This window comes from Heloderma suspectum, chromosome 3 (genome assembly GCF_057233095.1).
Source record: "Heloderma suspectum isolate Gila_16-S chromosome 3, 16-S_ref, whole genome shotgun sequence".
In the NCBI taxonomy this organism is placed as follows: domain Eukaryota; kingdom Metazoa; phylum Chordata; class Lepidosauria; order Squamata; family Helodermatidae; genus Heloderma; species Heloderma suspectum.
This window is the reverse complement of record NC_139460.1, coordinates 4,416,625-4,429,265: the sequence shown is the minus strand read 5'-3', so window position 1 is coordinate 4,429,265 and position 12,641 is coordinate 4,416,625. Positions and strand designations below refer to the sequence as shown.

Genomic DNA, 12,641 nt, shown 5'->3' with positions numbered 1-12,641 from the left:
ATTTTCTTGCAGGCCCACACAGGAGTCCTCTGACTGTGTGTTTGATGCAGTCTTGGATTTGGCACACAGGCTGGTGAAGAATCCTGAGGACATTATGCTACAACCGGAGAGCATCAATGAGGTAAACCTCTTTTGGGACAGGGCCTGGGAATCTGGGGAGAAACCTCACCCATGGTCAGGAACCGAAGGACACAGTCCTATGCACATTTAGACAGGAAAAAGTCCTCCCAACTCCCAGCATGCCCCAGCCAGCCATGTGGGACTTTTTTCAGTCTCAACATGCATAGGATGGCACCCTAAGAGATCTTGAGCTGTCATGCTAGGATCAAGTACAGGAAACAGCAACCACAATTATTCTGGAGCTTGGAACACCTCCCAGAAAGTGTTTGGTTAGAACAAAGGCAAGGAAGTGGAGGAACAAGGTAGACATTTATCTAATTATGCCTGGTGCAGAGAAAGTCAGCAGGGAGATGTTTTTCCTTGAAGAGGAGCCCTATGAAGAGAGACTGAAAGAACTGGGCATGTTTAGCCTTGAGAAGAGAAGACTGGGGGGAGATAGGATAGCGCTCTTCAAGGACTTGAAAGGTTGTCACAGAGAAGAAGGCCAGGATCTCTTCTTGATCCTCCCACAGTGCAGGACACGGAATAGTGGGCTCAAGTTGCAGGAAGCCAGATTCCAGATGAACATCAGGAGAAACTTCCTGGCTGTTAGAGCAATATGACAATGGAACCAATTACCTGGGGAGGTGGTGGGCTCTCCCAAACTGGAGGCATTCAAGACGAGGCTGGGCAGCCATCTGTCAGGGATGCTCTGACTTGGATTCCTGCATTGAGCAGGGGGTTGGACTCGATGGCCTTGTAGGCCCCTTCCAACCTTACTGTTCTATGATTCTCCTGCTCTCACAGTACTGGAATGTGGGGGCATCGAATGAAATTGAGTGGCAGTAGATTTAGGAAAAGTCCAAAAGCTGGCTTTCTTCACACAGCTTACGGGATTCGCTGTCACAAGATGTAGTGGTGGCTGTGAGCTGGGAGTTGGAGCCCAGAATATCTGGAGGGCACCAGGTGGGGGAAGGCTGGTGTGTGAGTGTGCATATAGTAAGGGTGTGGGTGTGTCAGGGCTGGCCCAAAATAAGCTGTGCACAACATGAGCAGGGAACCTCTCTCTGTTCTTTGCAGCTGGCGTGCAGGATATATGAATGGAACACGCTGCTTGAAGCTAAGGACGCCATGCTGGAGGAGCAGAGGGGCCGGTAAAAGTGCCTCTGTGCAGCTGGCTTTGCTGCACAACGGCTTTCCATTGTTCCCTTTTCTTTAGCGGGGGGGGGGGGGGGGCAAGGCTAGTAATCTTACACGCAGGTCTAGGGCGGACACTGTCATTTCGGAGCTAAGCCTTCCAGGCCTGATGATAACTGTGAGTCGCACCAGCTGGCGCTCTGAGCGTCAGCCCAGAACCAGCTGGGGATGAGCCGTCCAGGAGCTCAGTTTGTGCTGCAGCAGCATGTTGCTCAGAGCCAAGCCGGAGTCAGCAGCTTTATACGACCCGGTGGAACCTTATTAGTCCCTGGTGTCACCTGACTCCTGCTGAGCCAGTGGCGGCTTCAGTATCGCCCTCTGCAGTGGTGGTGCCTCCCCGTGGCAGAAAGTCGGTCATCAGCGCCGTCCCTCTGGATGGCTGCTAGCCAGAATGCCAGCAAGGGGGCAGGGCAGCGAAAGGCAGGATCCCAACAGGAGGGTGGCAAGAAAAGACGGAGTTGTGAAAGTAAACGTGCACAGGCCTAAAAGACTATGGGGCAGAGGTGCCCTCGGGCCCAATGAAAAGACCAGTAGGCCCATGGCCCAAAAAGGTCGCGCAGCCGTGTGCTAGAGACTGAGGTGCAGAGTGAAGTGGCTGGAACCAGGGGTGACCAGGTCTCAGGTTTGACCTACAATGTCGGGAGTTTAGCCTCCTCCATGGGGATCCTGGGGAAAAGGAATAAAATTATCAGGATGAAGAGCCAGGATTGCTGTTCACCCCTCCATCCACGTCCATCAGGCTCTTCCCCTCAGGCACACAGGTCCTTCCCCTGACTGGCCAAGTGCCGCCCTCTGCCTCCGCTGTGCTCCCTCCCGCACCTGCCAGCCAGGCTCGGCTCTTGAGTCCCTGGCCCTGGGGTCTCTGACAACCCTAGATCCCAAGGCAAGAATCCCCGCAGTGCATGTTCCAAGCCCCAGGAGGTGGTGCTCGTCAGCACTGTTGATGAAAGACGTGCCTGTTTGAAAGAAATGATGGCTGGGGGAGATTAATCCCTTGGCGTGATCTTCTTCAGGTTGGCTTCCCTGAGTGGGCAGCTCTCTGATCTGGAGGCCAAACAGCGTGGGCTGCAGGGCCAGGTGGAGGAGCTGAACCACAAGAACGCCACCTTGAAGGCAGCGTACGATGCTTTGCGTGAGCATTGTCACCACCGAGACGGGGAATTCCGCTGGGAGGCGGAGAGAGGCCTGGAGCTGCTCAAGCGCCTCATGCAACAGAAGGCGGAGGCTGCCGAGCTCGAGAACAAGAGGATCGAGCGGTGGGTCGCCTGCTGAGCGCAGAGCGGGGGCCCGGGCCAGAGCACGGGGGCTCGCGGGGCGTGTGGGGGAAGGCGGGAACCTCGCGGAGTTTCGAGGCCATGTCATGCGAGTGGACGCTGTGTGGATGGAGAGCCTGAAATGGCCGAGAGGCGTGGGCGGCGGTGATCCTGCCAGCTGCCTGTGAGAATGGCCTTTATGTATCAAGCCAGACAAGGCCAAGAAGGGAAATCCCTCTTGCAGCTAGAAATGCAAATGAACGTGGAGCAGCGTGGGTGGGGCCCTAGCCTGCCCTGTTCCAAAATGTGTGGCGGAAGGGTGGGGGGAAATGTGCTTTCTCCCTTTCTTATTCATAATACTAGAACAGGCGGCCGACACACAGCCTTCTGTGGCTGCTCGTGCTGCCCCTGCCCCCCTCCGCTCCCAACCCTCGCCATCGCCACAGCCACCCCTGAAATCCCAGTGATCCTGCCAGGAAACGAGGCATGCGTGGAGCATGCCCATGGTCTCCCAGCAGAAATGGGCTCAGAACAGCCCACCGAGAAGTTGTTGGGTAGGCTGTCAGGAGTGTGATTCTGTGTGCCATTTCCCAGCAGAATAGATGTCCCTACAGAGAAACAGGGTGCATGGGGGTGGCTTCCCTCGCACGCTCTGTCTCTTTGTAGAATGGGGCCCACCAGACAGCTGGAATTTTTGTGGTGGCAGCCACTTCTGGTGGCAGCAGGGGAGGGGTGGGATTAGTGCAACCCCCTAAAATTGATGGGCCGTAGAATTAGAAGAGCATGAAAAGTCCCTCTTCATACGAGGCACCCTTGACATACGGAACTCACTGCCACAAGATGTGGCTGTAAAAGAGGAACAGGAAAGCCATGGAGGAGGAGAGGTCTGCCGAGAGCTGTGAGTCCTGGTGGAGAAATGGGCCTCCGTGGCCAAGAGCGGTACGTCTCAGAACACAAGATGCTGGAGAACACATGGCAATGCTCTTCTGCCGCTTGGGGGCATCCCGGGGGCATCTGGTCCGCCACTGGGGCAAGCAGGATAGTGGACCTGATGGTTCCTCGCCTGGTCCAGCGGCCGGGCTCTTCTTGCGTGCTTCGGCAAGAGTACGCACTTCCAGGGCACATTTCTGTTTGGGTTTTGTAAGGATCCCCCAGCCATGCCTGAGCACAGGCACTCCATAGCTGTGAAGCCCAGAGAGCTGAGATGATGCCAACATTATCCTAGAGCCTGATCACTTACTAGGACAGGAGGGTGCAGAATCTCAGCCCTGGGGGCCAAATCCATCCCTCTGGGGCTCTCCAGTTGGCCATGCCCCCTTTCCCCTGCTCACCGATTGTCTGGGGCTTTCCCAGGTTTTGGACATGTTTTCCCCCACTCAGAAAGTTGACATGCCTCTCCTAAGGCTTCGTGACAGATCGTGGGAGCTTCAAGCTAAAATGTGCTGGTGTTGTTTGTATTTGGGCCGGCCCCCTTTTCCTTTGGCCGCTTTGGCCCCACCCTGACACACACACACACACACACACACACCGAAGATCTCCAAAATGACATTTGGCCCTCAGTCTGAAAGAGGCTGAACTCTGCTGCATTGGGGATTGGATTGTACAGCAAAATACCCTAGTCCCCCCGGATGAGTGTCTGGAGGATGGGGGTGGTTCTCGAGTTGGCCAGTCCTGCTCCAGACAAAAGGGAGGAAAAGCACCATATGGAGAGGAGAATTGCTCCCCAACAGCCCATCAAAACAGAACGGCCTTAGTCTGCTTTTGAAAAATCAGGAGTGGAATTACTATGCAGGTGGGGGGAGCGTCTCATGAACAAGGTACCCCCTTCAAGAAGGCCCTGTGACCCCCATGGATGCCAACTCCCCAGCACCTGGCAGGGTACCCACAACAGGGGCCATCCTTCTATTTCGAGGGTTACAGGAGGCAGTGCCCTGGGAGACCCACCTGGCTACTGCTCTGATGAGTTTTAGGGGGCTGCTAAAGAAGACTTTCCTATTCCCCTTCACTATATCCCATCAGATTATTGATGAGCCTGTTAAAATTGGGTTCTGATAATCACTGCTTGATTTCTGCTGGTTTGCTCTACTTTCATCTGGGCGAACTGTTTTTAATTTACATGCTAGTGTGAGCACTTTTTAAATTTTTAAAAAGTGTTTTTTAAATGTATGTATGTATGTATGTATGTTGTTCAGTCGTTCAGTCGTGTCCGACTCTTCGTGACCCCATGGACCATAGCACGCCAGGCCTTCCTGTCCTGCGCTCTCTCCCGGAGCGTGCTCAAGTTCATATTCGTTGCATCCGTGATGCTATCTAGCCATCTCATCCTCTGCCGTCCCCTTCTCCTTTTGCCTTCAGTCTTTCCCAGCATCAGGGTCTTTTCCAGGGAGTTTTCTCTTCGCATTAGGTGGCCAAAATATTGGAGCTTCAGCTTCAGTATCTGTCCTTCCAATGAGCAGTCAGGGTTGATTTCCTTTAGGATGGACTGATTTGACCTCCTTGCAGTCCAGGGGACTCGTAAGAGTCTTCTCCAGCACCACAGTTCGAAAGCATCAATTCTTCGGCGCTCAGCCTTCCTTATAGTCCAGCTCTCACAGCCATACATTACTACTGGGAAAACCATAGCTTTGATTAGACGGACCTTTGTCGGCAAGGTGATGTCTCTGCTTCTTACTATGCTGTCTAGGTTGGCCATAGCTTTCCTCCCAAGGAGCAAGCGTCTTTTAATTTCATGGCTACAGTCACCATCTGTGGTGATCTTGGAGCCCAAGAAAGTAAAATCTGTCACTGCTTCCATTTCTTCCCCTTCTATATGCCAGGAAGTGATAGGGCCAGATGACATGATCTTCGTTTTTTTAATGTTGAGTTTCAAACCAGCTTTTGCACTCTCCTCTTTCACCCTCAACAAGAGGCTCTTGAGATCCTCTTCGCTTTCTGCCATTAGGGGTATCGTCTGCATATCGGAGGTTGTTGATAATTCTCCCAGCAATCTTAATTCCGAATATGTATGTATCCTCCATTATAATTCCAATAATTTTCAGGGCAGGTTGCAATTATAAAAACTATAGAATGTCTCTGGGTCTACCTGGGGACCAAAGGCATTCCAGGCAATAAAGATCAAAGCGGACAGCTGGAGGCCAGCACTTCTGACCACCCAGAATTTCGTTTCGTTAAATAATCATGGGTTGTCTCGGGTGCAGAGGCCGGTGTCCATGGGTGCAGTGGTGCCCACATGCATCATGTTGCGTATCCCTGGTCTACACTGGCAGCAATGGCTCTCCAGGGTTTGAGGCAGGGGTCTTTCCAGCCCCACCTGAGGATGCTGGGGATCAAACCCAGGACCTTTTGTCTGCAAAGCCTTTTGTTCTGCCAATGAGCCGTGACCCTTTCCCAACGTGGGGCTGTAGCAGGATGAATGGCGGGGAAATCTCTTGCGCAACGCTCTTCTCTCTCCTTGTAGGGCAAAGCAAGCCAGGCTGTCCAAGGAGCTGAAGAACGCAACCAAGACAGTGGTTCGTGTTCAGGTGTAAGTCACGCGCGCAGTCCTGAGAGCGCAGCGAGGTGCAGGGGTGTGCCCTCCCCCTTCCTGCCCTACCCCACCCTGCCCTTTCCTCCTGTTTGAGCAGGAGCGAAGGGCAAACCGAAACAGGCGCTTGGGCCTGCCACAGAAGCGTTTGTCTGTAAACCCGATTCCCTTGGGGAGTCTGGCTGGGGCAGAGGGAGCCGCAAAAGAGCCGGAGTTAATTGATACTTTGATTAGCTGTTGGCTAATTACGGACCCCAGGGGAGTAGCAAGGCCGCTGCCGGTGTGCCTAGTATTCTGCTCAGGTTGCTCAGGGCTGAGCGTGTGCCTCCTCTACCAAGACCTAAAATGTCCCTGATGGCAGCTGCCTGTCTCTCCTGATGGATTTGTGGTGGCTCGCTGGATGAAAGCTACAATCCAGAGACCTGCCCCAGTCATCAGGGGTGACGGTGGAATCAGACCTTCATCAGTTCTGACTCAAACTGACCTGATCCAGACCTCCCGGAATAGTATGGATCAGACGATCACTATCTACCGGAGTTCGGACTTCCCAAATGTTCTGACCCAGTTCTTAGCTCAAAAAGTTGTTTCGAACTATATTTAGAAATGCAGATTTTGAGATAAATATGTATTTAAAAACACATTTTTAGAAACACGCATTTAAATATGTATTTAAATGCAATTCTTTTGTATTTCAAAAATCACAATTTTTTAAAAATTACACATTTTAAAAAATTCACATTTTTTAAAAAATGACAAATTAATGCAGAAATGGGATGGAGCCGTCTTATGGGTGAACACAAGTGAAAATGGGATGGACCGCTGGACTGATTTGTCCATTCCTGGCTGTAATCTGATGTGCACGCACACTGCCCCCGTTAGCAATACGGAGACTCAGGCTGGACCAGCGTCTGATGGGGGGCGGGGGGAGCCATCTTCTTTATGGTAGCTGTACTTGTTGTTGACAGCATCAGCAGTGGGCTACGTGGATGCTTCACGAGCTAGCCCTGTCGCCCAACTAATTCAAAGATTGAAAAGGACAGGTCAAGGATATAAAATATATTGGAATTATAGAACACCCACAGTTTATCACAGAATATCAATTGTGAACAACTTTGCTTATTATCATGGTTGTGTATTATCTGTGAATTTATTATATACTTTCAACATACCTCGTAGCTTTGACTTTTCCTTTTGGATTTTGTTTCTGGAGTTGTTCCCATCCCCCGCCCTTTTTATAAGCCCCAGTTAACCTTTCTGGAATTGCTCCTGGGACGAGTGCCAGCTCCGGGCTTTGGAGGGCCGCTGGGCAAGGCGCCCCAGTGTGCCGCTCCCTCCGTGAGCCACCTTCTCGCCACCATCACCGCCAGCTGCTGTCCCTCTCCGCACCGCTTGCTTGGCAGGCAGTGCGCTGGGGGCACATCAGCCATGGCGCCTCCTGCTCCCCCTTCCCACCACCACCCTTGTCTGGGCCGGAGCGAGAGGCAGCTGGACAAGCAGCTTGCAGCAGTGAAGAGGAGGGGCTCTTGCCAGTGGGCCCCTGCAGGGGTGTGGGCCCTTGGCAGAAACCCAGCTATGCCTACCCTTGATGCTGGCCCTGCCATCAGTGCACAGTTGCTTATTCCAGGGCCCTGCTGGCTTATTTATGCATTTGTTACGTTTATATCCCACCTCTCCTCCAAGGAGCCCAAGGGAGCATACATGATCCTCCTCCTCTCCATTTTATCCTCACAACAACCCTGTGAGGTAGGTTAGGGTGAGAGTCAGTGACTGGCCCAGAGTCCCCTAGTGAGCTGCATGGCTGAGTGGGGACTAGAACCTGGGTCTGTAGTCCCAGCCCAACACGCCGATCGCTGCACCACGCTGACCCACCACACTGCTCCAGGGCTGGCCTCTCCTGGCGGCTGCTTCATGCATCTGCCACCTGTGGACATGCCTGGAAGCTGCACGGCTTTGCTCCAATATCTGGATCCACCCCTCAAAAGGTTCTGTCCGAAGAGTAATAAGCGATAGTGCCAGATGGCTTCTTGGTTCACATTTTTCCACAACTGATCATTTGCTTGACACAGGGTCAAACCAGAGAGGTAATTTCATGACCAGCTGAAACCAAAGAGAAGTAAGAAATCAGGGAAAAGCTGCAACTTTTACCCAGAAACATGAAATAGGGGTGTACGAAACCCCACTTACTTGGCTCCGCCGGGTTCCACAGGTGGGGGGAGGCAATCCATTCCTCCCCCCGGAATCCTGCCTGGCTGGCTCCGCTCTGCGGCCAGGCCGCAGAGCCGCCAGCCAGGTCAACCCGCAGCGGGGCCTCCAGCTGCTGCCGGGCTGCTGCGAACGCAAATGGCGTCCTGTGTAGGGGATGCCATTTGCGTCCCTACGCCAGCCCGTGATAGGCTACGTAAATATTTACGTAGCCTATCACGGCTAAAGCAGGGACGCAAATGGCGTCCCCTATGCCATTTGCGTTCCCGCTTTAGCTGTGATAGGCTTCGTAAATATTTACATAGCCTATCATGGCAAAAAAAGAAAAGGGAACGGAAATGGCGACGGCTACGGTAGCCGCCATTTGCATTCCCTTTTTTAGCTGTGATAGGCTACATAAATATTTACGTAGCCTATCACGGTGAAAAGGGGAATGCAAATGGCGGCTGCCAGAGCCGCCACCATTTGCATTCCCTTTTTTGCCGTGATAGGCTATGTAAATATTTACATAGCCTATCACAGCCTCCGCAGGGACGTAAATGGTGTCCCTGCGTTAGCCGTGATAGGCTACGTAAGTATTTACATAGCCTATCACAGCCATTCGAAAGATGCGAATTGCGGCTGAAGACGCGGCCGCCATTCGGGGAGCACCAGAACGGCCGACAAAGGTAGGCTCCATTCCTGGCCCATTTCATGGGGGGGGGCTTCGTTCCACCACAGATTTCGGGGGGCCAAATGCGCTGGCATTCGGCCTCACCGAGATCCGTGGCAGAATTCTCCACCATGCCTATGAAGAAAGAGCAAGGATAAATGGCTGCTTGGCCAATATTTCATGTAAACACATTTTTGTGTGGGGAGGTTTTTAAGGTGGCCCGCTGCTGCGCTTTCTGAGTTGCAACATGTTTTCTCCAAATCAGAGAACCAAAAGAAGTGAAGGTGGACAAACAGAAGGTGGCTGACCTGGATGTTCCTGAGGGGGAGAATGGTGAGAAGCTGCTGAGAAGACCTTTTCGGTAAGCTGTTAACTTTAGAAGGAGAAGAAATTTTTGAGTCTCATGAACTGGACTTGTCTGGGCACCCTCATAATCTGCTGATGCAGTCCACTCCCCCCGCATCAGACCTTGCCAACCCCTGCCCCACCCTTTCCATGTCCCATTCGTGCTTTCATCATCTCCTCCGTTTGGCTTTTCATCTAGATCTGCATCCGCCACCTCCATGACCCTCACCAGATATGTGGATGTTTTCAAGGGTTTGCTTGAGTAAGTTGGTTGCTCAGCTTGTATGTGCTCAGTGTTAGGTAGGTCTGGAAAGTATCTGAAGTGCCACGAAAAGTTGAGATAAGATCCCAAACAATTTCAATGATAACCTTTTATTGGATCGACTGTGCCCGATATGGTAAGGTAGTAAGCTTTAGAAGTGCACAGAACTTCTCTCCATTACAAAAAATGTTATCAGCGTGGATCCTATCTATTTGTTTAGGGGTCCAGTAAAGTGGCCACCTTTGAATTAACACAAATGGCTAAAAAATAATTGTAAGCAGGAGTTACATTTTCCCTCCCTCCCAAATCTAGAACTATGGATTTATTCAAAAGCTTGCATAATTTCTACCCGTGCTGGAATATTGAACCTTTAACTTGCATTCCCTGGTCCAGCAAGGGGAATCTGCACAGAGAGGCTGTGTCGCTCCACATTTGAAGCAAAATCATTTCCCAATTCCCAGGAATTATAGTTTATCATGACATCTGACCCAGGCCAAATAAGAGTACTGCACGACATAGCTGCCTCCAAACCGAAACCGGAAATCCCAGTTTGACCTGGGTTTCCAGTGCTGGTTTCAAGGCAAACAAACTAGGTTTGCAGAAACCATAATTTGCCTGATTTGGAAGTCGCGTCAAACTCTGATTGCAATGAATTGGGAAGCAAGGGAGGGACGTGAAGCTTACAGAGCAGTGTGTGAGCACGAAGCCCATTCACAATGGCAAGTCCTCTTGTATCTGTGCTGAGCCATAGCTGGCCCTAGAGCTTTGACCTGCTCTGGTTAGTTTCAGGTTGAAACGTGGGAACTCCATCAGTAGCGTGTCGGCGGATCGGTACTGCAGTATTCCCTATTGCGTGGCTGCCTGCCTCCCGTCCAGTGTGAGTGACATACAGGTAAATCAGAGATTCCAGAGATTCCTCTCACTTATGCTTTTGCTACCCTTGTTTATTTCGGATATGCTCCCAGGAATCTGTTGATGAACTCTTCCAGACGTTCACATTTGGATTTGGAATCCATTAACCATTTCATCTCTAATTAAATTAGCATCAACTGTGCTTTCTGCATTTCACTGCCATCGAACCCCACATTCTACAGTTTTTCACCTCTACATCCAGGCGTAAATATCCCTGCCAACTGAGGATAATGCTTCATGCATCTGATGAAGTGGGCTGTAGTCTGCAAAAGCTTATGACATAGCAAATTTGTTCGTCTTTAAGAAGCCACAAGACTCGTTGTTGCCTTTGCTGCGTAGGGATGGGAGAACCAGCCATCTCCAAGCTCAATTACATTCTCCGAAATTCGCTTTTGAAGCTCATTTCAGTTCACTCCCATTTTCGAACTGTTTTTCAGCTCATTCAAACAGGAGAAGTGTTTTTCAAAAGTGCATGCTTTCCTCCATAGACCAAAGTGTGAAAATGCAATTGCAAATTCAGGAATTTGTGCACATTTCTAACAAAAAAAAATCCTGCTCCTTTTTGCATTGGCATTGCATACAGGACATGTCTGCATGATTTGCAAAAAGAAACGAAATTATCTTGCATCCCTATTGCTGCAACAGGCTAACATGGCAACACCTTTGGAAGGTATAATTTATTTAGTTCCATGCATTCTGTTGCTAAATGCTACAGCAGGCAATATTATAGGACCATAGAGTTGGAAGGTGCTCTGTGGGCCACGTAATCAGGCCTCTTGCTTGATGAAGGAAACCCAGAGCTAGAGAATTCCCAGCAGAGGGCAGCCCAGTGTCTGCTTGAAAACTTCCAGCAAGGGAGAGTCCCTCCCCTCAGACTGCTCTTACTTCTTGTCCCCTCTCCTAACTTAGAGCCTTTGCAGTCTAGTCTTGCAGAGAACAAGTTAGCAGAGAACAAAGTTTTCCCCTCTTCTCTTGGACAGCCCTTCTGGCATTTGAAGGCCCTCCCTCTGTCTTCTCTTCTCTAGGTTAAACATGGGCAGCTCCTTCAGTCTTTCCTCATAGGGCTTGATTTTCAGACCCCTGCCTGACCTTCTTCTCTGCCATCCTCTGAACCCACTCCAGTTGTTTGTATCCTTCCTAAAGCGCGGTGCCCAGAACAGGACACAGAATTGTATATTTAAAATATGTCTAAGCCTCCCTTCATCCAATGGATTCCATGGTGGTATTTAATAGACCCAAAACACATCGAAAGAAAATACAGATAAAACCATGTCCTTCGTAACAATTACAGACTAAAAGGCAGCGCAAAGCTGCAAAAGCTACAAGCAGATTGAGACAATATAACCCAGCCAGTAATATGCTGGGGCAGCCACGTGCCCTCCAGATGTTTTGGAGAGCAACTCCCAGCCAGCCTGAGTGTCGCCATCATTGGATGATTTATTTTAGAATTTATAAACCACTCCACATCGAGAGATATTGGAGTCATGTACAACAAATCAAAATACCAAAACAACAACATTACACTAAAAGCAAAAACATCAATAAAACAGTGTCTGGACTTTAGTCATTAGTCAGGGAATGCTTGCCTGAAAAGAAAAGTGTTCAGCAAATGCTGAAAGCAAAGTCACCTGGGTGCATCCCTGACCTCTTTTGGAAGGGACATTCCATGGGGCGGGAGCCAACCTATTGACGCCACAATCCAGAACCTCTGATTACTTCACCCAGTGGCTTCATATAGATGTTAAAGAGCACGGGGGACATGATGGAACCTTGTGGTACCCCACAGCAGAAGTGGGTTGAGCAGGAATTTTGCGTTCTTTTTTAACCTATTTCCCACACACACAAAATACACATTTAATCCTAAAATACGCATTTTTGTATGGATTGTAACTGAAAATACACTTTTTTGGTATGGTACATTTTTTGAGCCAAGAACTGTATCTCAACATTCAGAGAAGTGCAAAAACTCTATTAGCCTGGGGAAATGAGAATCAGGTCAGTTTGCTTTAAAATGTAGACTGAACAAAATCCTTGAGCATCCCTCTCCATGGACTAACAAGGCAGGGTTGGGGGAAGCTGTGGCCCTCCACATGTTGGACTTCAGCCCGCATCAGCCCCAGCCACCTTGGCCCATGGCCAGGGATGCTGGCAGTTGTACTTCAACAACTTCCGGAGGGCCTCATGTTCCCCCCTCTG

General features: G+C 50.5%; 1 protein-coding gene across 2 annotated transcripts in view; it reads left to right on the top strand.

The window, feature by feature from the left end:
* The window catches only part of ATG16L2 (autophagy related 16 like 2), a 65,749-nt gene that overhangs the window by 32,589 nt on the left and 20,519 nt on the right, over positions 1-12,641 (top strand). The window contains exons 3-9 of one of the 2 annotated variants that reach the window (XM_084842327.1): positions 13-121; positions 1,180-1,253; positions 2,310-2,552; positions 6,007-6,072; positions 9,192-9,287; positions 9,471-9,533; positions 10,317-10,425. In XM_084842327.1, the coding sequence (XP_084698453.1) occupies positions 13-121; positions 1,180-1,253; positions 2,310-2,552; positions 6,007-6,072; positions 9,192-9,287; positions 9,471-9,533; positions 10,317-10,425 (760 nt within the window). The remainder of the gene's footprint in view (positions 1-12; positions 122-1,179; positions 1,254-2,309; positions 2,553-6,006; positions 6,073-9,191; positions 9,288-9,470; positions 9,534-10,316; positions 10,426-12,641) is intronic. The other variant, XM_084842326.1, reaches the window with a different exon arrangement.